Source organism: Ursus americanus, chromosome 24, assembly GCF_024610735.1.
Source record: "Ursus americanus isolate L20-20 chromosome 24, mUrsAme1.1.p, whole genome shotgun sequence".
Classification (NCBI taxonomy): Eukaryota; Metazoa; Chordata; class Mammalia; order Carnivora; family Ursidae; genus Ursus; species Ursus americanus.
Window position 1 is genome coordinate 44,762,174 of NC_142150.1, and position 26,572 is coordinate 44,788,745.

General features: G+C 53.0%; 1 protein-coding gene across 7 annotated transcripts in view; it reads right to left on the bottom strand.

Moving 5' to 3' along the window:
- SHANK2 (SH3 and multiple ankyrin repeat domains 2) overlaps positions 1 to 26,572 on the bottom strand; it is a 503,557-nt gene that overhangs the window by 348,723 nt on the left and 128,262 nt on the right. For all 7 annotated transcript variants that reach the window (XM_087855105.1, XM_045775905.2, XM_087855101.1 and 4 more), the window contains one exon: positions 24,998 to 25,075. In XM_087855105.1, coding sequence (XP_087711231.1) covers positions 24,998 to 25,075 — 78 coding nt within the window. The remainder of the gene's footprint in view (positions 1 to 24,997; positions 25,076 to 26,572) is intronic.

A 26,572-nucleotide genomic window follows, 5' to 3' on the forward strand; every position in this document is an offset into this window, starting at 1 on the left:
AAGCAAGCTGTCCGTGCCACCTAACAGGCACTGGGATGAGGACGGTGACGAGGATGCTGGTGGGGATGGAGCGCGGAGGTGAGCGCCAGAGAGTAAAGATCTCCAGCGTCGAGGGTCACACGGTCTCTATGGCATCTACTCAACGCTGCTGCTGTCCCGTGAGAGCAACCACGGAGCAAACGCAAAGAAGTGGGTGCAGCAGTGTTCCAATAAAACTTTATTTACAGAGATAAGGCAATGGGCCAAATGCAGTCCTAATTTGCTAGCCCCTGACGTCCTGTTTTCCGGGTTCCAGTCTGCCTCTGCCCGGACGAGGATTAGACAGCCCTGCCCGTGGCCTGTGAATAGTAGGGCCTCCCCGTGGAAGGGAAGTGGGTCCTTCCCCGCCCCACTGACTCTGGCTCTGCCTGCTCCCTGCCATCTCAGCCTAAAGAAGAGCCAGGTCTCCTCAGCCTGGGTCCTGGGACAGAGACGAAACCTGGGCCCATTTTTCTGGCGTTGTCACCAGATGGTTGGAAGGCACTGAAAGGGTGGGGATGTTTGTTACCACACATAACCTCGTCAGAGCTGACTAATGCAGATCACTAATGCTGGTCATTATTACTGTATGTTGTTCCAGCTCTTTCTCGGGTACCCACCCGGCTAGTGTGGGATGCCCAACTGGAACCACTCCCAAATCACCACCACGCCTGGGAAGAGATGACTGGCCACAGGGGCTGATTTTGCTGTTCTAAATGCATTCTGAAATAGCAAGAATGCACGGACGCCATCGACTGATTGCACACAATGGAATTATACGGCACCACGGAGAGGCACGAAGCGCGGCACCTACCACAGGGTAGATGACCCCCGAAAACAGCACGCTGAGCGGGAGAAGCCAGTCGCAGAAGGCCATGTAGTGTAGACTCCATTTATACAAAAGATGGAAATCCACGGAGACAGGAAGTAGGTCCGTGGACGTCAGGTCCTGGGGTGGGGGACGATGGTGGAAGGGTTGCTTTCGGGGGACGACAGTGTTCTAACTTTGACGGTAGTGGTGGTTGCTCGCATCTATGAATACACCCCAAACCACCGAACTGAATACGTTTCATGGGGGGAGCTGCATGGTAGGTGAATTATGTCTCACGAAAGCTGTTTTAAAGAAACACTTAAGCACAGAGCCCTGGGAAACCGAGGCCAGGGGCCACTGCCGCTCCCCTCCCACTGCTTGGAGAGAGCGTATGGGCTGCTTGGACCCCAGTCAGAGCTGTTGTCGTGGCCACGGAAAGTCAGGACGAGGGGACTGAGATGCAGAACGATCATGTGGTTTGTGGGCGTTTTCCAGGTGGTGACATTGTCATCGGTGACCAGGGCCGGTGTTTTTTGGGTCATCTTTAAGGCCTCACCTAGTCCTTTCAAAGGAAGAACAGAAGGTGTCCTGACATGCTCCCCAAGTTAGGGGTCAGCTGCTGGCCCGCGGGGGGCTACCGGAGTTCACTGCATGGGTCCCTGATTTTGACAGCCACCGTCTGCTGATGGGCCCACCTCGTCTGCACAGATACATGCTCTCAACCACCCTGATTATTTTTCCAAAGTGAAAATCATCCTGCTAACATTTTTAAAAAAGAATGGAAAACATCATCCATTTTCCTTCGAACCTGTAGAAATCCTGGCAAGTCAAAATTAGCGTAACAAATATCGCTTTTTCAAAAACTTTGAGTCTTTGTAGGCAATATTTACTAGCCGTTTCCACAAGCCCACCTGAAACTTCTTAAAATTACCATAATCTGCCTGACCCCCTATCTTCCATCGAAAACATCTTCTTCCAGCAGAAACCGTGATGTTATTGGAAAAAAGAAAACATTTTGGGGACATCTGGTTCTGGGCAAGAGCATTGGTTCCAGAACGCCTTGCCGAGGGACATCTTCGCAATGAACGCAAAGTTCCTTTGAGGAAACAGAGTCGTATCTCCCACAAGGGTCACAGGAAATCCTTATTTCCAGACGTACCAGTGCTTCTCTGAAACCGTGGCCTGTAGGAAGCGAGGCCCCAACTCAGATGCTCCAGTAATGGGATGAATAAGGAATCTCCAGCTCAATTTGCGACCAAAGCAACAGGGTCTGGCTGAGTCCCACGCCTGTGCTGTCCCAGCCAGGGGGACCGCAGACGTAGAGAAATGCCCCATGGCAGGCGGGAACCCCATCGCTGGCTCTGGGGCCGTTTCCAGGAATCCAGTTCTGCTTTCCACTAATTAGAGCCACTTTCCCAAGTCAGGCCACCATGCCTCCCCTTCCCAGGCTGTGCGCAGCACCCACTCCGGAGTGTTCGGTCTTGTGCTGGGACAGAGCAGAGCCAAGGTCAGAGGCAGCGGACAGTCTGCCAGGCCCTCAAAGACCCCACGTGGGGGCCACCAGCTGGAGGGGCAGGGGTGCCCGTGCTCCCCTTACAACGTTGCCCCGGTGGCTGCCACACAGTGTGCCACCTCACGCCCATTAGGACGGTGACCATATAAACCAAAGCAGAAACGAGGGCTGGTGGGGTGCGGACAGCCCTGTGCACGGCTCGCGGGAGCGTGACGTGGTGCAGCCGTGTGGAAGACAGCACGCAGTTCTTCAGAAAATGAACCACAGACTTTCCACGTGGCCCAGCAAGCCCACTGCTGGGGTGTCCACAGAGAAGCGAAGGCAGGGCTTGGAGAACCACCTGCTGGCCCACGTTCACGGCAGCGTTACTCACAACAGCCAAGCGCTGGGAGCTCCCGGGGGTCCATCCACAGACAAACGGAAAAACAAGGCGTGGCCCGTCCACACACTGACTGTCACTCAGCCTTAGACAGTACGGACATTCTGACACCTGCTCCAGTGTGGATGGACTCTGGGGACACGACGCTCAGTGAAATAAGCCAGACACGAAAGGACAAATATTATAAGATTCCACTCATATGAGGTCTCTAGAGTCCCCAGATTCAGGGGGATGGAGAGTGGACGGTGGGCACCGGGGCCAGGGGAGGGATGGGGTCGGTGTCTCAGGGGGACAGAGAGTGGATGGTGGGGGCTGGGGGAGGGACGGGGGTCGGTGTCTCAGGGGGACAGAGAGTGGATGGTGGGTGCTGGGGCTGGGGGAGGGACGGGGGTCGGTGTCTCAGGGGGACAGAGAGTGGATGGTGGGCACCAGTGTTGGGGGAGGGATGGGGGTCGGTGTCTCAGGGGGACAGAGAGTGGATGGTGGGTGCCAGGGTTGGGGGAGGGACGGGGGTCGGTGTCTCAGGGGGACAGAGAGTGGATGGTGGGTGCCAGGGTTGGGGGAGGGACGGGGGTCGGTGTCTCAGGGGGACAGAGAGTGGACGGTGGGCGCCGGGGCCAGGGGAAGGACGGGGGTCGGTGTCTCAGGGGGACAGAGAGTGGATGGTGGGTGCCGGGGCCGGGGGAGGGACGGGGGTTGGTGTCTCAGGGGGACAGAGAGTGGATGGTGGGTGCCGGGGCCAGGGGAGGGATGGGGGTCAGTGTCTCAGGGGGACAGAGAGTGGACAGTGGGTGCCAGGTTTGGGGGAGGGATGGTGTCGGTGTCTCAGGGAGATTGAGAGTGGACAGTGGGTGCCAGGGTTGGGGGAGGGACGGGGTTCGGTGTCTCAGGGGGACAGAGAGTGGATGGTGGGTGCCGGGGGAGGGATGGGGGTCGGTGTCTCAGGGGGACAGAGAGTGGATGGTGGGTGCCGGGGGAGGGATGGGGGTCGGTGTCTCAGGGGGACAGAGAGTGGACAGTGGGTGCCAGGTTTGGGGGAGGGATGGTGTTGGTGTCTCAGAGGGATGGAGAGTGGACAGTGGGTGCCAGGGTTGGGGGAGGGATGGTGTCGGTGTCTCACGGGGGCAGGATTTCCAGTTGGGGAAGATGGACAGTTTTGGAGACGGAAGGCGGGGACGGCCGCACAACAGTGTGAATGCACTTAATGTCCCTGAACTCTGCACCTAAAAATAGTTAAGGTGGTAATTTCTACATTATGTAAATTTTACCATGATTTAAAAAAATTGAATATCTAAATTCTCTTGAAAAGCAAGAAGATCTAGGAACATCAGACATGTGTATTTTACCACGATTTTTAAAAAGCAAACGTGAAATAACAAACATACACCACAGACGCTCACTTCTTACTGCAGATCCGGAGTCCGTCCGTGGCTGTCCCTGCCGCGTGTCCCACGGGCCGCGTGCATCGGGCCGGCCTCCCCTCCCCCTTCTCTGTCTGCTTCCCACGCTGCCCGCACCCGCTTGCTATGCGACCTTCGAGCACAGGGCTCCCGGCTTGAGAAGCGACCCTTTCCACCCACCTTCACACGTCTGAGCAAAGTGACTCAGCATTCAGACCAGACGAGGCAGCTGCTCCCAGGGCCTGCTGGGCCCCAGACGATGCGACCCCCAGATGGCCTCACCTGTGCTTAGCGCCCCTGATGCAACCGTATTTCATCAAGTAAAAGACAGCACTCACGCGTGATGCTCGCTGCCCGAACACGACTGGTTTCAAACCCCACTGATGACGACCGTGGCAGGTGAGCGGGGAGCCCCGAGCGCATCGCAAAGCGGTCGGCAGGACGGCCTTCGGGCGGAGCCCCTGCGGGGCCCGGTGAGGCAGGGGCTGGTCCTGCGGCGCGTCCTGTCCTCAGGACTCACAGACACACAGGGCTCAGTATTTGCTGAATGACAACTGAGCCTGGAACCTCAGGGGAGTGTCGGGGGCCAACTGGCCGGAAGGGGAGCCCTCACAGGCACCACCCAGATAAAGGGTGGGTTCCCCGAGCAGTAAGAATCTCGATGTGGGGCCTCCTCCCTGGGGACACACAGTCTTGCAGGATGTCTCTGTGGCACAGGTGGGTGCCAAGCGGTCCCCTGGGCTTTCTGGAGAGGCCACGGGGGTCCCACGAGAGCCCACTGGCTCTAGAGAACCAGGAACGCAGAGGGGGCTCAGCTAACGGCAAAGCTGATTAGATAGTCATCTCCCCTAAATGCTGATGGGCTGGCGGTCTGCCACGGTCACAAGAGCTCCCCACGATGGGCAGAACTGTCCCCAGATGAACGATATGAGGTTTGGAGAGGAGAGGTCACTAAGGAGACCGGGACCAGTCACTTGAACAAGTGGACTTAACTTCTAGAACTTCCCATTCTTGAGCTGCCTGCATCTCGCCAGCGGCTGAACTGTAAAACGGAGCAACAGAGCCCCAGCGTGGACACGCGAAGGGTTGGAGCGGCCTGTGCCGGCTGCCCTCCTCCCTCTCCCCTGTACGCGCCAGTCAAACGGCTGGGCTTACGATTCCGGTTCGCAGATGGAGGAACAGTCTTAGATGAGTCCGCAGCCCCGACTCCGTGGTTAGCAGGGAGCCAGAGCTAGAATCACAGCCAGGCCCCTGGGCTCAGATGCCCCACAGAGCCTTCCAGAACCCACGCCAGAAGGTCACCCGTGTTTCCAGCCCCTAAGTTCAAGGCCGCGACCGGGTCTGCTCCGTCTGGCCATGGACATGCCAACTTACTCTTCACTCTTTTATCTCGCCGACAAGCACCCCTGCTCTGTGCCAGGCCCGAGCCGGGCGCGTGGCTTCAGCTGAGATAAGAGTAACACACACACTCTGCCCTCAACGATGCTTTTCCAAGACAAGAAAGCCCTCTGAGAGAAGGAGGCTCCAGAATGCTTGGAAAACTCCAAGGTCTGGAAAGCTCAGCAAACCTTTGTCCTGAGGTCTGCTTTGTGCCCCTAACAGGCATCTTAAGCCAAACCCTGTACCGTGAATAGTTCCTAAGAAAGCTGGGATTTGGAGCCCCCACCGGGGAAAGCCTGGGGTGTCCCACTCAGGCCCGCACCCCATCCCAGCAGCACCTGCTGACCCACACGTGGGACTCGCTCCTGGACCCCGATGGGTGAAGTCTTGCACCAACTGAGACCAATGTGGGCTTACTAATGTCACGGCAGGCGGAGACTTCTCCCTTGTGAATAAATAGCATTCTTCAAATGCCAACTCTCTGGAGCTTATTCTTAAACATTAAAAAAAAAAAAAATGATGGAGAAGAATCCCAGTACTCACACCAACTTAAGAGCCTCCAGCTACCTCTAAAGCAACAGACAGAATGGGTTTGACCACGGCATGCTGGTCTTTGCTATAGATTTCTCTGTTTTGTTGGCAATCCTTAGGCTTCTGATGACCACGCAGCAGGTGGAAACCACAATGGAAACAGTTCTCAGCAAGAGAGAGAGAGAGCTGGCCAGGTGAGTGACCCACCTACCCGCCCCCCCCCCCCATACAGTCCCCTACAGAAGAGGGGCCAGAGATTGTGAGCAAGTCAACACAGTGAACGAGTGGTGGGCAAATCACACTGGCGCCCACTGGCGGTCTCTGACGTGACTCAGCGCTGAGCCGCATGGAAGAAACGTCATTCCTCATGGCAACAGCTGCTTGGGCTCCCTTTCCTTCCCTGGGATTTCTCGCTCGGCCTGCGCTTTCTGGAAATCCTGCTGGTAGCTGCAGCCGTTTAAATCAGGAGCCTGGGATTTGCAGCTGAGACAGGCACCCCGTGCTGCCCAAATGCCGGTTCTTCGCTTGGCGCTGGAACGTGACACCTGCCAGCCCCGGACAAGCCGAGACACCGTGCGGAGGGACTCTGGGCTTCAGTAAAGTCATGGGATCCATGTTGCTTATGCCCGGAAGGAAAGCTGAAAATCACCCATCAGCAGATACCCAGAGGCATCCACACGGAGAAGAAAACTAGTGACGGAGAGCACAAACGCCATATACAAGTCCCGAAGTCGAGTGGCAATTAGATAACATGACCCCTAAATCAGAACCAAACACAAGTGCAAAGCCTTTCACTGAGATCTGCGGACCCTGCTCGGTGCCTCAGCGCCTGAATGAGGCCTGCCTCCCACCCAGAGGGGCTTCAGATGGGGGACGGGAGGCCACATCACCATCCATCCCCTGCTGTCTCCCTGACCCTATAACGTCCTCGGGGCCCAGGGAGGTGCGTGAGCTTGCGTGCGTGGACGACCCAGGCACCAGCGCGTTCTTGAAAACGGCTCCTTCTGGCCACACGGACTTGGTCCCAGGACCAGGTGTGACTGTGACCCTGGCAGGTGACTCCCACCGTGGGCACCGAAGAGGCGGGCAAACGTGACGGGGAAGGCAGGACTTAGGGAAACCAAGTCTGGCCGAGACACAGCGCGTCCCTGTTCCACTCAGGAGCTCACTGAATGTCAGGAACACAAACCCACTGTTGGTCCAACCAAAAGGGCAGTTCTGGGCACAGAATCTCATGCAAACCTCGTGCAGGATGTGTGGCTGCACCGCTCAGAAGACAGGGGGCCTTTAGGAGGCACGCTCTAAGTCGGCGTGTGTGCACATGTATGCATGTGTGTGTGCGTGTGTGTGTGCATGTCTGTCCCTCTTACTGTCTCCTGACGCACATCACCTCTTCACTCCTCCATTCAATGTGCCCCACACTGGCCCCCCTTTGCTCCCCCAGGGTCTGGGTTGCCAGAAGCTTCTTTCTGACCCCACTGGAAGGCCCTGGCTTAGTCCCAACGTCCTAGGGGGCCGAGTCTGATTGGTCCAGACTCGGCCATTCTGCTGAGGCCCAGGGGGGAGCACAGCTTGGGGGCCTTAGGACAGGTTCCCAACATCACTGGGGGGCTGTCCCAGGTCCCTCTCTACTCCCCTCTAACCCCTGGAGGGGATGCTCAGGGCTGAACCACACCGAGTGGGTGGGTAGACGCAGGTGGACTTCACGAATGCCATCCATCTACTTACTGCTCCGGGGTTTCATTGGAACAGCATTCCCTCCCCAAGGAAGGGCATGGCCCTAAAACTAACACTCACGTTACCTCAAGGGGTCAGAAACAAAGGCTAGACTGGGGTTAGGGGAGACAGATGGAGACCCCGGGAGACAACAATGATGTGGGGTGAGGGTGTCATCTGGGCACCCCCTTCAGGGAGGGGCTGTGAGCTTTCCAGAGCGACAGCAGGGAACAGGACCGGCCAAGCAGTAGGGGGTGGGGGGGCTCCAGGCAGAGGCAACCGTGAGCCCCTATCCAGGGCCCTCTCCTCTGCTTGGCTACTGTCCTTCGCTCTTGGGCTGAGCAGAATAACCACCCCCAAAAGACATCACGACTGACTGCCTGGAGCCTGTGAATACGTGACCTCATGTGGCCAAGACGGGTGTCAGCAGACGTGAGACAGGCGAGCATCTTGAGATGGGGACACTGTCCAGGACTGTCCGGGCAGGGCCTAAACATAACCACGGGTGTCCCTAGAAGAAAGAGGCGGAGGGACATTCGAAAACAGAGGAGAGGTCCTGTGACCACGGAGGCGGCGGCTAGAGGGGCGCGGCCAGACCCCAGGGTCCCCTGGAGCCCCAGAAGCTGGAGACAAATTCCCGTGCTGAAGCGCACCCCTCAGGGGTGGCACTTGGAGGTGGGGTCTTTGGGAGGCGGTCAGGGTCAGATGAGGTCATGAGGGTGGGTCCCGCGAGGAGATTTGTTCCCCGGGCAAGAGCAGCAGGGGCAGAGCTCTCTGTTCCTGCACGCATGCGTGGAGGCAAGGCTGCGAGAGGACCCCAGGGGAGCACGGCTTCTGTGAGCCGGGAGGCGGGTCCTCGGCAGCCACCGAATGGGCTGCCCCGGGGTCTCAGGCCTCCAGCCTCCAGAACCGTGAGGGTAAACGTCAGAGGCTTAGCTGCCCGTTCCGTGCAACTCCGGGCTGACAGCCACATCCACGGCCACGGTCACGATAACCGTCTACACCTCACCCGCAGGCAGAGGGCGTCAACTAGGACTGCATTTCCCTTGAGTAACAGCCACGTTTTAATATCTGCTTTTCTGTTTACCTGTAATTAATTCATCCCCACATTCTGACAGAGGTGCAAATTGTACGGAGCAGCTGTCCTCTCCAGGACCGACATGGGGCGACCCGTTTCCCTTGTTTGCAGGGGACAGCCGTCCCAGTGCCGCCCACCCCCTGCGCCCACTGGGCTGGTGCTCCAGGCTCGCCCCAGGCCAGGGTTGGGAGGCGCGCCCCCTCCAGGCGCGGGCTTGTGAAGATCGCATCTGCACCCTCTGGCTGGTTCCTGGGATCGCGCTTACAAGGCTCTTCCCTCAGAGTTTCAGGACTAAATTCGTGGTCGACGAGCTTCCCATGAGGCTGCTGGGATGTTTGACCCCTGATCTTTTATGCGGAAACTGGCTTTTCTCTCTTGAAACTTAAGAACCATGTTTTCTTTTTTTTTTTAATGATTTTTTATTATATTATGTTAGTCACCATACAGTACATCCCCGGTTTCCGATGTAAGGCTCGATGATTCATTAGTTGTGTATAATACCCAGTGCAGCATGCAATACGTGCCCTCCTTGCTACCCATCACTGGTCTATCCCATTCCCCCACCCCCCTCCCCTCTGAGGCCCTCAGTTTGTTTCTCATAGTCCATAGTCTCTCATGTTTCATTTCCCCTTCTGATTACCCCCCCTTTCTTTATCCCTTTCTTCCCCTACCGATCATCCTAGTTCTTATGTTCCATAGATGAGAGAAACCATATGATAATTGTCTTTCTCTGCTTGACTTATTTCACTTAGCATTATCTCCTCCAGTCCCGTCCATGTTGTAGCAAATGTTGAGAACTCGTTCTTTCTGATAGCTGAGTAATATTCCATTGTATATATGGACCACAACTTCTTAAACCAGTCATCTGTTGAAGGGCATCTCGGCTCCTTCCACGATTTAGCTATTGTGGACATTGCTGCTATGAACATTGGGGTGCATATGGCCCTTCTCTTCACTACGTCTGTATCTTTGGGGTAAATACCCAGTAGTGCAATGGCTGGATCATAGGGTAGCTCAATTTTTAACTTTTTAAGGGACCTCCACACTGTTTTCCAGAGTGGCTGTACCAACTTGCATTCCCACCAACAATGTAGGAGGGATCCCCTTTCTCCACATCCTCTCCAACAATTGTTGTTTCTTGCCTTGTCTATTTTTGCCATTCTAACTGGCGTAAGGTGGTATCTCAGTGTGGTTTTGATTTGAATTTCCTTGATGGCTAATGATTTTGAACATTTTTTCATGTGTCTGTTAGCCATTTGTATGTCTTCATTGGAAAAGTGTCTGTTCATATCTTCTGCCCATTTTTTGATTTGTTTATTTGTTTCTCGTGTATTGAGTTTGAGAAGTTCTTTGTAGATCTTGGATACCAGTCCTTTATCTGTAGTGTCATTTGCAAATATATTCTCCCATTCCGTGGGCTGCCTCTTAGTTTTTCTGACTGTTTCCTTGGCTGTGCAGAAACTTTTAATCTTGATGAAGTCCCATACATTCATTTTATCTTTTGTTTCTCTTGCCTTTGGGGATGTGTCATGAAAAAGGTTGCTTTGGCCGATGTCATAGAGGTTGTTGTCTATGTTCTCCTCTAGAATTTTGATGGATTCCTGTCTCACATCAAGGTCTTTCATCCATTTGGAGTTTATTTTTGTGTATGGTGTGAGATAGTGGTCAAGTTTCATTCTCTTGCATGTAGCTGTCCAATTTTCCCAGCACCATTTATTGAAGAGACTGTCTTTTTCCCACCGGATGTTTTTTCCTGCTTTATCAAAGATTAGTTGCCCAAAGAGCCGAGGGTCCATTTCTGGGCTCTCTATTCTGTTCCATTGGTCTATGTGTCTGTTTTTGTGCCAGTACCATGCTGTCTTTGTGATCACAGCTTTGTAGTACAGCTCGAAATCCGGCATTGTGATGCCCCCAGCTTTGTTTTTCCTTTTCAACAGTTCCTTGGAGATTCGGGGCCTTTTCTGTTTCCATACAAATTTAAGGACTATTTGTTCCAGTTCTTTGAAAAATGTCCTCGGTATTTTGATCGGGATAGCATTGAAAGTGTAGATTGCTCTGGGTAGCATGGACATTTTAACTATGTTAATTCTTCCGATCCATGAGCATGGAATATCTTTCCATTTTTTTATGTCTTCCTCAATGTCTTTCAAGAGTGATTTATAGTTTCTAGAATATAGGTCCTTTACGTCTCTGGTTAAGTTAATTCCAAGGTAATGTATGGTTTTTGGTGCTATTGTAAATGGGATGGATTCCCTAATTTCTCTTTCTTCGGTCTCGTTATTCGTGTATAGAAATGCAACTGATTTCTGAGCATTGATTCTGTATCCCGCCACGTTACTGAATTGCTCTATAACCTCTAATAGTTTGGGAGTGGCTTCTTTTGGGTTTTCCATATAGAGTATCATGTCATCTGCAAAGAGAGACATTTTGACTTCTTCTTTGCCGATTTGAATACCTTTGATCCCTTTTTGTCGTCTGATTGCTGTTGCAAGGACTTCTAGTACTATGTTGAATAATAGTGGCGAGAGTGGGCATCCTTGTCGAGTTCCTGATCTTAAGGGAAAGGCTTCCAGCTTTTCCCCATTGAGAATAATATTTGCAGTAGGCTTTTCACAGATGGCTTTTATGAGATTGAGAAATGTACCTTCTATTCCTACACTCTGAAGCATTTTAACCAGGAAAGGATGCTGTATTTTGTCAAATGCTTTTTCGGCATCGATTGAGAGGATCATATGGTTCCTGAGTCTTTTCTTGTTGATATGATGTATCACGCTGATTGATTTGCGAATATTAAACCACGCTTGCATCCCAGGTATGAATCCCACTTGATCGTGATGGATAATCCTTTTAATGTACTGTTGGATTCTATTAGCAAGTATCTTGTTGAGGATTTTGGCGTCCATATTCATTAGGGAGATCGGTCTGTAATTCTCCTTTTTGAGGGGGTCTTTGCCTGGTTTGGGGATCAAGGTAATATTGGCCTCATAGAATGAGTTTGGTAGCTTTCCTTCTGTTTCTATTTTTTGAAATAGCTTTAGGAGAATAGGTATTATTTCTTCCTTGAATGTTTGGTAGAATTCCCCAGGAAAACCGTCCGGGCCTGGAGTTTTGTTATTTGGAAGGTTGTTTATCACTGACTCAATTTCTTCATAATTAATTGGCCTGTTTAAGGAATCAATTTCTTCCGGTTTCAATCTTGGTAGTTTATAGGTTTCCAGGAAGGATTCCATCTCTTCCAGATTGCTTAGTTTATTGGCATATAGCTGTTGATAAAAATTTCTAATAATCCTTCCAATTTCAATGGTGCTCGTCGTGACCTCTCCTTTTTCATTCATAATTTTAATAATCTGGGTCCTTTCTCTTTTCTTTTGGATAAGTCTTGCCAGTGGTCTGTCAATTTTATTGATTCTTTCCAAGAACCAGCTTCTAGTCCTGTTGATCTGCTCTACTGTACTTCTGGTTTCTGCTTGATTGATTTCAGCTTTAATTTTGGTCAACTGCTTCCTCGTGCGTGGATTAGGCCTGTCCCTCTGTTGCTGTTCCAGCTTCTTGAGGTGAGAATATAAAAACTGCCTTTTAGATTTTTCTATTCTTTTGAGTGAGGCTTGGATGGCTATGTATTTCCCCCTTAGGACTGCCTTTGCAGTATCCCATAGGTTTTGGACTGTTGTATTTTCATTCTCATTGGTCTCCATAAATTGTTTAATTTGATTTTTGATTTCCTGATTTATCGAGTCATTCCTGAGCAGGATGGTTCTTAGTCTCCAAGTGTTTGAGTTTCTTCCAAATTTTTCCTTGTGGTTGAGCTCCAATTTCAGAGCGTTGTGGTCTGAGAATATGCAGGGGATAATTTCAATCTTTTGGTATCGGTTGAGACCTGTTTTGTGTCCCAGAACATGGTCTATTCTTGAGAATGTTCCATGGGCATTAGAATAGAATGAGTATTCTTTGGTTCTGGGGTGTAGTGTTCTATATATATCTATGAGGTCCAACTTGTCGAGTATGGCATTCAAAGCCTTTGATTCTTTGCTTAGTTTTTGCCAGGGTGTTCTGTCTATTTCTGATAGTGGAGTGTTGAGGTCCCCTACTATTAATGTATTTTTATTTATATGTCTCTTTATTCTGGTTAAGAGTTGGCTTGTGTATCTTGCTGCTCCCCTGTTGGGGGCATATATATTTATAATTGTCATATCCACTTGTTGAATACTTCCCTTAAGAATAATATAGTGCCCTTCTGCGTCTCTAACTATAGTCTGTAGTTTAAAATCCAATTTATCTGATATGAGAATTGCTACCCCAGCTTTCTTTTGAGGTCCATTTGCGTGAAAGATGGTACTCCATCCCCTTACTCTCAGTCTGAATGCATCTTTGGGTTCGAAATGAGTCTCTTGTAGACAGCAAATGGATGGGTCATTTCTTTTTATCCAATCTACAACCCTGTGGTGTTTTATGGGATGGTTCAAACCATTTACATTAAGACTGATCACTGAGAGATATGATTTTAATGATGCCATGTTGCCAGTAAAGTCTTTGTTTGTATTGGCTGTGACTTTCTGTTCTGTATCTCTCTTGGGGCCTTTTTACTTTTATAGAACCCCCCGTAATATCTCCTGTAGGGCTGGTTTCATGGTTACGAAATTGGTTAGTGACTGGCGATTCTGAAATGTCTTTATTTCTCCATCAATTCTGAATGACAGCCTTGCTGGATAAAGGATCCTTGGCTGCATGTTTTTCTCTGAAAGAGCTTTAAATATGCTCCCCCAACCCTTTCTCTCATTCCAGGTCTGTGTAGACAGGTCTGACGTAATTCTGATGCCTTTGCCTTGGTACGTGAGAAATTTCTTTGCCCTGGCCGCTTTCAATACTGTATCCTTGGATCTCATATTTGCGAATTGCACTGTGACGTGACGTGGCGTAGGTTTGTCGTGGTCGAGCTTGGGAGGGGTCCTCTCTGCCTCTTGGACACGAATGTTTGTTTCCCTTGCTAGATTAGGGAAGTTTTCAGCTACAATTTGTTCAAATATCTCTTCTAGACCTCTGTTTTTCTCCACCCCCTCGGGGATGCCGATGATTCTAACATTGGATCCTTTCATTGAGTCAGTAATCTCCCGTAACCTACATTTGTGGACGTGGATTTTTTTAAGACCATCTTCTATTTTCATTTTTTCCTCTATTAACCCATCCTCCAATTCACTAACCCTTTCCTCTGCTTCTGCGACCCTGGCCGTCAGAGCCTCTAGTTTTGCCTGCATTTGGCTCATAGAATTTTTAATTTCTGTCAGATTCGCTCTCATTTCTGTCCTTAGGGATTCTATATTCTCAGTAACCTTTTCGTTAATAGTTTTTTCAATTCTAGTCATCATTTTGACCATCGTTACTCTGAATTCCATTTCTGATAATTTGGTTACATCCATATCCATTATTTCTGTGGCAGAGGCCACAGACTCACTGTCTTTTCTTTGCTGGGGGGGGGGCTTCTCCTTCTTGTCATTCTGATGAGGAGAGGTTGCGGGGTTTCCAGAGCCCAAATTATTGACTGGGTCCCAGGCCGTGCCCCTTGTTTTATAGGGATCTTAGGGATGTGGGCTTCTTCTTTAAAGATTTTATTTATTTATTTATGTGACAGCCAACCAGCGAGAGAGGGAACAGAAGCAGGGGAGTGAGAGAGGAAGAAGCAGGCTCCCAGCGGAGAAGCCCGATGAGGGACTCCTTTCCGGAACGCCGGGATCACGCCCTAAGCCGGAGACAGGCGCTCAATGACTGCGCCACCCAGGCGCCCGGGTTGTGGGCTTCTTGATTTTTCAGCCTGCCTTCTGGGGGAGGGGCCTGCCGCGCCGATACTCAGGCAACCTTGTTTGGGTAGAGTCTCCGTGTCCCCTGCGAGGGGGGATGGGGTTGGGCACTCCCTGAGCCGGTATTTCCAGGCTTTTGTTCTCTGGTGGCTTTCCCTGGCGGTTTGCTGTGCCTCTTCTGAGAGTCAGAGCAGCAGCGGCCGAATTTCAGCCTCTGTCACAGAACAAAGGGATTGCGGCCCGTTCTCTACTAATGTTCTGGCCACTTTAACTCTGTTACTGTCGGTGCTGCTCAACCCTGCAGCGCCCTGGGATGTACGCCCCACACCCGGCGTCCCAGCCCTCACTTCCAGGGCCGGCGCGTCTCTGTCCTTTGTGTTTCTAATGCCGCCAGCCGCCCCGCGCGCGCTCCCGGAGCTCCCGGTCTCAGTCTGGATCCAGTGAGCGCACCGGGATTCCGGTGTTCCGCGAGATGCCTGGTGGCGCGCGCACCCGGCTCACGGTCTCAGTCTGCTGTTTTGCGGGTGCCGACCAGGTCTCAGTCTGCTGTTTTGCGGGTGCCGTCCGCGAGCCCCGCCCGCTCCCCCGTGCAGGTGGCTACCACTTCCCGGCGCCCGAACACGGCGGCTCCCTCCCCCTTCCATTTATCTTCCGATATCTGTGCGCGGTTTCATGGCTCCCCGCTTCGTACCTCAATACTCAGCGCTGGAGATGTTCATTTGTAGAGATCCAGATGCATCTTCCTGCGTCTCAGGCTGGTTCCGTGGTTGTTTAGGCTGGTCTGGTACCTATCCAGCTCGACTCGGGGGACCGGCTGAAAACGGTGTCTCCTACTCCTCCGCCATCTTAACTCCTCCTCTCCATGTTTTCATTTTTATTCCCAACATTCTGGGCTCTCGTGACCCGTCCTGGCCGTGGGCCTTGGCTCACGTGTCACCCTGGAAATTCAGGGGCCTTTTCGATTGGGAATCTCAGGTCCTGGTGGGTGGTATTGTCTCGAATGACCTCTCAGCTAATTTCTTCCTTTTTCCTGCTTCTTCTGGAAATGCCATCATTCAGATGTCCGGCCCAAGTGGTGCCTCCTTGAACTTTCTCACGTCCCCATTCCCTGGCCCACCTCCTCGGGCTCCTCCTGAATGCTGCTGCTGTCAGAGGTTGGCTGTCGTTAATAACTTCCGAGAGCCCCTCGCATGCCCCACGGCACACATGCTGCCTCCTCCCTTCATGCGCCGAGGATGCTGTGTGTATTCTCCAAGTTCCCTTCTGGGCTCTGAGTTTCTCAGGTTCTGTCCGGCATCCCTATTCCTGCTTGTTCAGTGTCTCCCTTTGACGCTGTGGTTTCCCTGAGCCAGCCCTAGTTTCCACATGAAGCGTGCACACAGAATGGAGGCTCTGGGGGTGGGATTCTCCGGTCAGCAGGAGGACCCACAGGCTGCTTTCACAGGGGGGGTGAAACACAGCACACGCGGGGTAAGGGTTCCATGCCCAGAGGTGACAGCAAGTGCAAAAGCCCTGGGGCAGGGACATGTTTGCTGTGCTTGAAAAAAGCCAGAAGTCTGGGCATCTGGGGCAGAGTGAGCAAGTCAGGAGAGGGACTCAGGAGGTGTGAGGCCGGCGAGGTCCCCACAAGTCGGCTCACACGGGCCTGGCAGGTCACGGCACATTTAACCAGTGCTCCCACTTCCAGCCCCATCTGCATCCTCAACACGGCAGCGCCTGGCCTCCGTGAGCCGGCTTTCTGCAGTCCTGATGTGAGATCTGGCTGGGCCCCGGCTCTTTCCACTGAAGGCAGGCAGGGGATTTCCCCATGCCGTGAGGACAGTTGTCATCTGCCCACCTGCTTCCGGGTTCCCTAATTCTCTTGACCTCTTTCTTCTCCTCTTCCTGGTGCTGAGGACTGCTGACCATGTCTCCTGCGTGCTTACAATCTGGCGGAAGGTGCTCAGGAACCTTCCTGACCCTCACGCACATCGACCTGGGGAGCAAGCGTGCTTTTCTCAGCTCAGGGAGAGCAGCGCCTGTAGACCCCTCTGGGCCCCACCCCGGCCTGTCCCACGTGTCCCTGGGGAGGAGTCAGGGGGACCAATGCCCTGCCCCCTTTTCCTCCCACAGGTGCCCGCGGTGCACTCTCGGGGGCGCCCTTGGGGCTCCAGGAGTCTGACCTCAAGCCAGCTCCTTCCCAGGATTGCTCCACATCACGACCCCTTCTGCAGTCTTGCTCAATTAACCAATTCATCAGGAAAATCATCCTGGCCCCAAACTGGTCCCATTCATGGGGCACCCTTCCCCCACACTGCCACTCGTGCCATCTAAAGGGTAAAGGTCACCCCACAGTGCACAGACAGAAAGAAACAACGCTGACCACCTGGGCTGAGCAACCATCGCTTCTAGAACACCGCGGTCCAACACGGTGGGCGCAGAGCCCCTGGAGTACAAGCGACCGAACTTTAAATTCTATTCAACTATAATTAAATGTAGGGATCCGCACGCACGCTGTGGCCACCATGTTGGTCAGCACAGCTCTAGAATATTTTGCTGGATCCAGAATCCGAGCTAAGAATCTCTGCAAGATTTCTTCTACGTGGCTCACCTCCTGAAGGCAACACTCAGACCCTGACTGTCGCTGGCTGGATAGGTTAGTGCGCACGTTAGTCTCCTTCTGCCCTGTTGCCCCGCGCATCTGACTCAGCCAAACCTGAAGTCCGTGCGTGTCACGTGGCCCCTCTTGAGTCCGACATCCTGGTGTAGGTGTTGGTCTCTGCCCAGCCCTGATTTCTGGCCCGCTGGCTTCCTTGCTGCTCTTCAAACACACCAGGTGCACTCTGACCCCAGGGCCTTTGCACGTGCTGGTTCCAGACCCTGGAAGACTCCCCCCAGGGACCCACATGGCCCACTTTCTCCCTGCCTTTTCCCAGGTCTCTGCTTGGTGTCTGAGGCCATGCGAGGTCCCCATCATGAAAGACCCTCCCCCATTTCTCTCCGCCCCTCTGTCTGCTTCACTGTTTTTCACATTATTCACCAACTCGGACGTGTTACGTGTTTATCTCTTTCCTTGTGAATTACCAGTCTGGCTGGCGTGCACCCTGAGAGAACAGGGCTGTTGTTTTGCTCACCGATGTGTTTCCCCAGCGCCCAGAACAGAGTGCGGCTCTTACTGGGAACTCTGTGTGCTGCTCGAAATAATGAACTTGAAACCCGATTATTCTCATCACAGATATTCACAGTGTTCCAGCCCAAACATTTCCAGTTACCCAGGTCTCTAGACCCTAACCTAGAAATACAATTTCTATGTGCTTGTTTCTATGGAACACAGAGTCTGAATCCCAGATGAGACTTACAGAAAAACTTAAAAGGAAGTTGTGTGTAAATAAATGGCTTGTCCAAATGCTCGTCCTGCTCAGGGGTGACAGGCTGCAGGGCGTGGAGGGGCCAGCCAGGCCACAGGGTAGAAGAGGTGGGCCAGGGTGAGCAGAGAGGGGTGGGGGGACTGTGGAAGCTGGAAACATACACCTTCCCCAAGCGGCAGGGCAGGGGACCCCAACCCTAGTCAAATGCCAAGTCACATAAAGGCTGTCTTTCCTAATTTTTCAAGAGAAGCTGGAAGTCTGAATTTTTATACGTAATTCCTGGGTATTTAAATGTTTGCAAAGGATTTCTTTTTTTAAAAACTCTGGGCAGGCCACAGACGCTCGGGGGTGAGATCCCCTGTGGCTGGCACACGGCAAACAGTTAAACAGTAGCCGATTCCAGCCACAGGGTAAGTGAGAGCAGGTGCCCTGGGTGCCCTCCAGAGGGTCAGCGGGTCACACGGTGTCAGGTACCCGCGGCACCCAGGTCCCGCCTTGGTGAGCCGCTGCTGAGCACACTAGACAGACACACCGCAAGAAGAAAAGAGAAATGAAAACAGGATCTGGTTGGACAGAAAAAAATTAAGTGTTTCATCATTCACCGTAGCCAGGCTGAGATGAAAAACCCACAAACTCTCCATCATCCACGAAGGTCCTGGCGCCGCTTCTCCCAGAACACGCGCAGTAAGGGTAAGGAATGGAGGGAAGCCTCAAGTGTCCGACGTCCCCAGGCGTGGCATCCCCTGGCGTGTCTCCTGGGACCCTCGGCTACGGATCCAGCCCTGCTCCCCGGCCCCCGAGGCTGGCCTGCTCCCGCTCAGCGTGCCACTGATGACAGCAGGCCACGCCCACAGCACCCTCAGACCTCCCCCAGGGAGCCCCGCTCCCCACCCTCTATGCCCCTCAACTGCTATAATTATCCCCATTTCAAAGGTGTAGGAAGGGGCTGCCTGAGGGTCCCGGGCGAGTGGCCACAACAACAGGAACTGATTCCCCATCTGGAGGCCAGAAGTCTAGAACCCCGGTGTAGGCAGGGCTGCGCTCGCTCCAGAGGCGCTGGGGCAGGGTCCTTCCTGCTCCTCCAGCTGTGCGGGGCTCCAGGTGTCCCCGGGCTGCAGCCCTCCGTGGTCTCGTGGCCCATCCTCTGTGCGTCTGTGTGAGTGCGCGTGGAATGCCGTCTTATGCTAACTTTGCAATTTCCCAATGTCCACTCCCACCACTTGCAGCATGAAAGACGGCACAACAGGAGAGATCCTGGCACCACGCTCGCGACGTCAGCACGGGGAGTAAGGTCGTGGAGAAACGGAACTATCCTGACCGTGCTCTAAAATCCAAGTGGATTTCAATGACACGAGCCGCTAGCGAGCAGTTCGGGTTTTGAGTCATTAAACAAAGAAATCAATTGAGAAAAAGGCCCAGAGGGCATCAGGAACAGAGGCGCCAGCTGAGTTCCTTTACTCATTTTCCCAGGAAATGTGCAAACATAGACCAGACGTCCCTACAACGTCTACTGCCTTTGTCGCGGGCCTGGCCGCCAGCCCAGAAGCAGCTGCCTCAATGAGGGCACGCGGTCTTCGGCAGGGTCCTCATCACACCACCGTGAATCGTACGCGACTGGAAGGAGGGGTCCAGCCCTCTGTCTACACCGCGGAATGAGTGAGCTCGACGTGAGCTCCACGCCAATTACACGAGACGCGGGGTCTGAAGGACGACAGCCTCGGCTTCGGAAAAGACACGAGGTCACTTTCATGGGCTCAGGGCTCCCCCGGGGGACATGCAAGGCCACAGGCCGGGAACCACAGAACGAAGAGCTTGAAGACACAGAGAACCATCACGAGACAGAACTTACGGGCATCTTCCCACGGGGCAGCCACAACCCTGGGGTTTAAAACTCAATTCCTCATTTCCTGCTTTGGCCTTTCTCCTGCTTGTATGGCGAGCATGGTGGTCAAGGAGGAACATGGGGTCCAGTGGGAGCACGAGTCATGGGAGGAGCCACAGGAGGAAGGCTCCGTGGTGGGCGGGGCAGAGAGCTGAGCCCACTGAAAGGCAGGCCACACCAAAGCCACTGCATTCCACCTTCACCAGAGGACTTCCATGCCACGGCTTCTGCCTTTCCCACCCACCCTGTCCTCACGCTTCCTGCCTCCATGAGCACCGGACACCAGACCTCAGACAGGCCTCTCCCTCCTCGTCCCATTCTCCCCATTCCCTGTGTGCTCTCTGCATCTGGACATCTGGGCAGCAGCTGCTGAATGCAGCTGGGGGACAACTGTGACACATGTGGGGAGAAAGGCCACCTCCCCATATGCACACCGGGTGCTGGAAACACCACGGAAGCCCCTTTCAGGAGGGAGGAAGGGTTCATCCGCTCCCCTGTGTGTCAGCCCAAGTTCTGCGGGGAACAGACCAGCAGGACGTGTGTGTGTGCACGCACGTGTGCACAATTAAGAGATTATTTTAAGGATCTGGCTTGTGCGATTGTGGGGGCTGGCAAGTCCACAATTTGTAGGACAAGCCGGCAAGCTAGGAACTCGGGCCGGCTTTCTACGTTACAGTCTTGAGGCAAAACTTTGTCTTCTCTGGGAAACCCATTTTTTTTTCTTTTTTTCTTTTTAAGGCTTCCCACTGATTAATCGAGGCCCATCCACATTACGGAGGGTTTGTCTCCTTTGCCCTAAGTCCTCTGGCTGTAGATGTAACCGCATCTGCAAAACCCCTTCACAGCCATGCCGCACTAGGGCTGGATAGATGGCTGGGTGACACCTCGCCAAGCTCGCACGGCAAAGCGCGCCGCAGCTGCTCTAACTTGCCCGGTTGCTGCACACTGCCTTCACACAGACTTCTGCGTCTTCAGACTTCCTCCGTTCTGTTTTCAGAATCAAGACACATTTGGTTTTTTCCTTTGTTCCCTTGGACTGAGCAATCCAAAGCCCAAAGGATCCCTGATATAGTTCACACCACGCCAGGATGCAGGGTATGCTCCACGCGGGAGGGAAGTACCTCCTCCACTCCAGACCTGGGAGCGCTGGACTGGAGGGCAGGAGGCCTGGAGCCTACAGACTTGGCCACTAATTTATTTTGCATTCCCATGCATCCAATTCTCTAGAATTCCATTTTGCCTATAAATTAGGAATAAAAATGCCTCCTACTTCATTGGGTTGTTGAACAAATGAGAATATTCAGAAGAGCATTTGTGAGCTTTAAAATTCTGTGCAACAGGAAAGATTCATCAACATCGCTGCCATCATCACCATCATCACCACCATCATCATCGTCACCATCATAATCATCGTCACCATCATCACCATCATCAGCACCACCATCATCACCATCACCACCATCATCATCACCATCATCACCATCGTCAGCACCACCATGATCACCATCACCACCATCATCATCACCATCATCACCATCATCAGCACCACCATCATCACCATCACCACCATCATCATCACCATCATCACCACAGTCAGCACCACCATCATCACCATCACCACCATCATCATCACCATCACCACCATCATCATCACCATCATCACCATAGTCAGCACCACCATCATCACCATCACCACCATCATCATCACCATCATCACCATCGTCAGCACCACCATCATCACCATCACCACCATTGTCAGCACCACCATCACCACTGTCAGCACCACCATCATCACCATCATCATGACCATCATCACCATTGTCAGCACCACCATCACCATCATCACCACCACCATCATCATCCCCATCATAATCATCGGCACCATCATCACCATCGTCAGCACCACCATCATCACCATCATCAACCATCATCACTGCCATTACCACCATTGTCAGCACCACCATCATCACCATCACCACCATCATCATCACCACCATCACCATCGTCAGCACCACCATCACCATCGTCAGCACCACCATCATCACCATCGTCAGCACCACCATCATCACCATCATCATCACCATCATCACCACCATCATCACCATCACCACCACCATCATCACCATCACCACCACCATCATCACCATCGTCAGAACCATCATCACCATTACCACCACCATCATCACCATCACCACCACCACCATCACCATCGTCAGCACCACCACCATCACCATCACTATCATCACCATCACCACCATCACCATCACCACTTTCATCACTATCACCACTACCACCGTCATCACTTTATAGGTTGAGTTTTGTCCCCTCCAAATTCAAATGGTGAAATCTTAACCCCCAATATGTTGGTATTTGGAGATAGGGCTTTTAGGGAGGTAATTAAGGTTAAATGTTGTCATAGGGGTGGGGCCCCAACAGATAGAATTGTTTCTACAAGGACAGGATGAGACAGCAGAGACCCCCTCCCATCCTGGGCATGCACAGAGGAAAAGGCCAGTGAGTAGTTTGCCATCTATTAGGCATGAAGAGAGGCCTCACCAGAAACTACATTTACTGGCGCCTTGACCTTAGACTTCTAGCCTCCAAAACTGCAAAAATAAATGTGTGTTGTTTACGCCGCGCAGCCTGTGGTATTCTCCTGTGGTATTCTGCTGCGGCCTCGCGAGCTGACCAAGCCAATCCCCACCGCCAGCATCACCGTCTAACACACACCCAAGTAATAATGCAAGAGCTTCTCCTCCTCTTCCTTCTCCTTAAAAAACCATCTCTCGGGATTCTCAGACCCACGCAGGCACCAGGATTTCCAGAGGGCTCCTCAGAACCCAGAGCACGAAGCCCTGCCCTAGAATTTCTGACTCAGTGGGACTGGGAGGCTGGGGGCTGCGTATCTGCATTTTCCCTCAAGTCCTAAAGTGTTGCTGATGTTGCTGTTTCAGCATTTGGATGAGATCATTAAGCAAATGTTCGGCCAGATGAACTCGTGAAACGGTCCAAGATTTCTCAGAACAGCAGCCGAGGATCACAAGCGTTTGCACGGAGCACATCTGATCCCCTTAAACAACACAGCAAGCCGTCACTCCCCCACCCTCTCCACAGTAAGGGACTCCTCTTCCATAACGGGGGGCGGGCGCTGTGAACGAGAATGAGAGCCGGGCACTGTGCAGGCGCGGATCTGTGGGCTGAATCACAGCTCCCTGTCGCTGCAGCCCGAGAAGGCGGGAGACAACGAGGGATGGAACCAGCTCCCGGAATCAGCGGAGCTCATCCGGGCCTGCAGAGCAGCCCCCGCCCCCAGCTCTGAGGCTGCCTGTCACATGAGCAGCCTTCACAGGGTGCCAAGTCCTGTCACTCAACTGCATTTTGCATAACTGGCTTCCAGAACCATTTGGGCACTTGATTGATTATCAAAATAGAGACAGATGGCCTTGCATTGGAGCGGGTGCAGGACCTCTGCTGGGAACGTGTACGACGCATCCTGCCAGGACTCCCGTAGAAGGAGAGCCCCTTGCCGGGGATCACTGCCTGGGGTGCTGATTTAGCAGCAGGGACCAACCGGGAGGCCACCTCTGTGCCGTCTGTCCCAGACGCCCTGCACGGCTACTTCCCTGGAGTGCCAAGTGGCAGTTATGAGGCCCTGCCCCAGAGGGTCAGAAACGGCCCTTCTGTATTATCCAAGGGCTTAACGTGGATCAAAGGGCATTAGCTGTCCTTTTTAAGCAATTAAAGCAATGTTTTGACTTAAAAAAAAGAGGACCAAAGAAATGCATAATTTAGTGGCAAAAATATTTAAACCAAGACCACCACCAAGCCACAGCAAAGCCCAAAGGGGCAGACATGGCCACAAAGAAATGGAAGGTGCCACGGCTCCCTCTAATCACCACTGGCAACAGGACATTTCCCCGGAGCATAACCGCAGTCTTTCTAGACCCAGGAACAAACCAGGAAGTGACTTCCACGATCCACTTTGCTCTAACCGCCTGAAAGCCACGAGACCTGAAACCACAATCCAGTCCCACCGCCACGAGTGAACTAAGTGAACGTTAACGGCGGTTATTAGACATTCCGCCCAGCGTCTTTAGATTAAACAGGTTCATTTTCAAGACTTCCAAGCTGTACTTATTAGTAAGGCCTAAGAAGAGTATCAGCAAAGCCACCCGTGCGTGTCAGTTCTACATTAAAGACCTCTCTCGGGTCAAGAAGATGCAAAATTACTTCCGAATAAAAACGACAGGCACTTGGATTTTCGATCCAGCGGAGATACCGAACAGCGTTGAGGGTCAAAAAGCACCGCCATAACTGAACGCGTTAGCCATAAAGAAATTCGTTTCCACCTAAACCATCTGGTCCGCTGCATCGAAACCAGATGAGCCCCACGTCCGCGTGATGGGATATTACACGGCCATAAAGAGGAACGGAGCCCTGGCACGTGCCACCCCACGGACGACCCTGAAACCGGTCTGCGGAGGGAAAGCAGCCGGACACAGAAGGTCTCCGATTGTGCGGTTCCTTCTCCATGAAATGCTCAGAACCGGCAAAGCCACGGACAGCAAGTGGATCCGTGGCTGCCAGGGGCCCGGGGACGGGGGAGAGTGGGGAGCGACTGCTGATGAGTGTGGGGGCGTGGGGTTCTGTTTGGGGGTGATGAAATGCACATAGTAGTGACGCTTGCACAACATCGGGAATGTTCTTACGGCCACTGAAACGCACCCTTGGAAGCGGTCAAAACGGTCAATGCTGTGTGATACGTACTCTACCATAATTTAAACAGAATTAGGACAGCAGCTTCGCACCCCACCATGGAGCACCGTGCCGACGCTGGGCTGGGGTTGCTCCCTTCCACTCGGGGACCGCAGGCCCCGTGGGGGTGCCAGAGGACGAAAGGCCACCTCCCCAGAGTCACGAAGGCCTTTCCAGAGCTGCCTCCTCCAACAGCCCACAAAGACGAGCCGCTGCAGAGAACCACAGACTGAGACGTGTCCGCAGCTCCGGCGCGAAGAAGGGATGGAGCCATGGGCGCGCAGCCTCTGAACGCAGGCGACGTCCCCAGCGAGACGGGCCCACCTCACGCCCTCCACACGTGTCCTCCCACAACCCCGCAGGCAGGGGATGCCGGCTCTTTGAGCCCCTCCTACCTGGAACGGGGTCTGGCTGTTGTAGTTCTTCTGCTCCTTGTCCCCGCCCCGGAAGAGCAGCACTCTGGCACAGCTGTCCTGCAGACGGAGAAAGAGAAACCTCTTTGAGGGTTGGCAGCACAGACGGGCTCCAAAGGGACAACTCAGAGGCTCAGCTCACAGGGGGTTGGGCACGTGCCCACGTGAGGTCCCCGGGGGCCCCTCCGGTCATCAGGGTGGCGAGAAGGAGGGCGAACGGCCCCGCACCCTATCAGGTGAGGCTTAACTTTTGCAAACACTTGGGGAGACTTGGCAGAATCTATACAAGTGTCTAACCCGTGCATCCCATGGCCAAACGATTCGCCCTAAGACTGTGCTACAGAACACCTTGCATGGACATATAAAATATACGATGGGGGAAGTACCGGAAGGAAAACACAAGAAGAAAGAGAAAACCTGAAGACAGCATAAATGTTCTAAAATAAGGGACAGTGGGAATGCATTCTAGAACATTCTTTGCCCAGAAAGTTGGAGGAAAAAACAAGGGAGATCCACAAAGCCTGTAAAGAAATACACCAAGAACTTCCAAGTAGAAAGCGCAGACTTGCCAAGTAGAAAGTCCCAGAACAATAACACAGGGTAACTTCATTTATGTTTGAAAAGCCTCTATGTGGTAGAAAAGTAAACAGCATGTCTGGAGGTGAGCGTACCAGTGACCAGGACATGATTTCCCACAAAGGAGAAAGCGTTCGGGAGTCAAAGGCGGGGGGGGAGTCGTTGGTTATTATTTTTATATTTCTATTTTTTTTTAAAGGCAGTCAATAGTCCTTCACTGTGTATTTTTACAGTGAAAATAAGTCTGCCCCCGTCGTGTAGCGAGCATCTACTATTTGCACACCGGTGTCCATGCACCAGGCAGCAGGAGGCCTGCTGGAGGCGTGCAGAGTGGCAGCCACGGGTGCACAGTCTACCTCGGTTCTCCCGTCCTTCCCCGTGGAGTCCGGAGCAGAGACAGCAGGCGTGACCACCCTGAACGTGGTACCTGTGACCACCCAGGGCGCCCCGGCCCCAGATCAGAAGGGGATCCGTGACCTAGGAAAAGACAGGCACAGGCAAAGCGGGGGAAGCAGAGTGGGGACGAAGCTGGCACCCACAGACAGAACGGGGTGGAAGGAACGGGAGCTCCAATGGGGCTCCGGGTGGGGTGACGGAGGGTCCTAGCCCTGGGTGCTGATGGCTGCGCCACCGGGGGACGGATGAACAATCCACAGGATCCTGTATTCCCGATGGCAAACTGTATGGTGTGACCTCTGCCTCAGTAGGTCCCAAATTAGAGCAGGAAGACGTGAGAGCAAGGGACAGAGACGGAGACAGAGAGACAGAGACAGCGGCAGAGACACAGAGACAGAGAGAGAGGACACTCGCTGCAAAGTCCCATCATCAACGCAAGAATAAATGCTCGCCAGGCACCGCCATTCACGCCCTCCCAGGTGGGACCCAGCCAGGGCCCCTCCCACCCAGGGAAGACTGTGAGTCACTATTACCCAAGCCGGAGACACGGTCCATGACTCTCATGTTTACCAGACTCCACGTGAG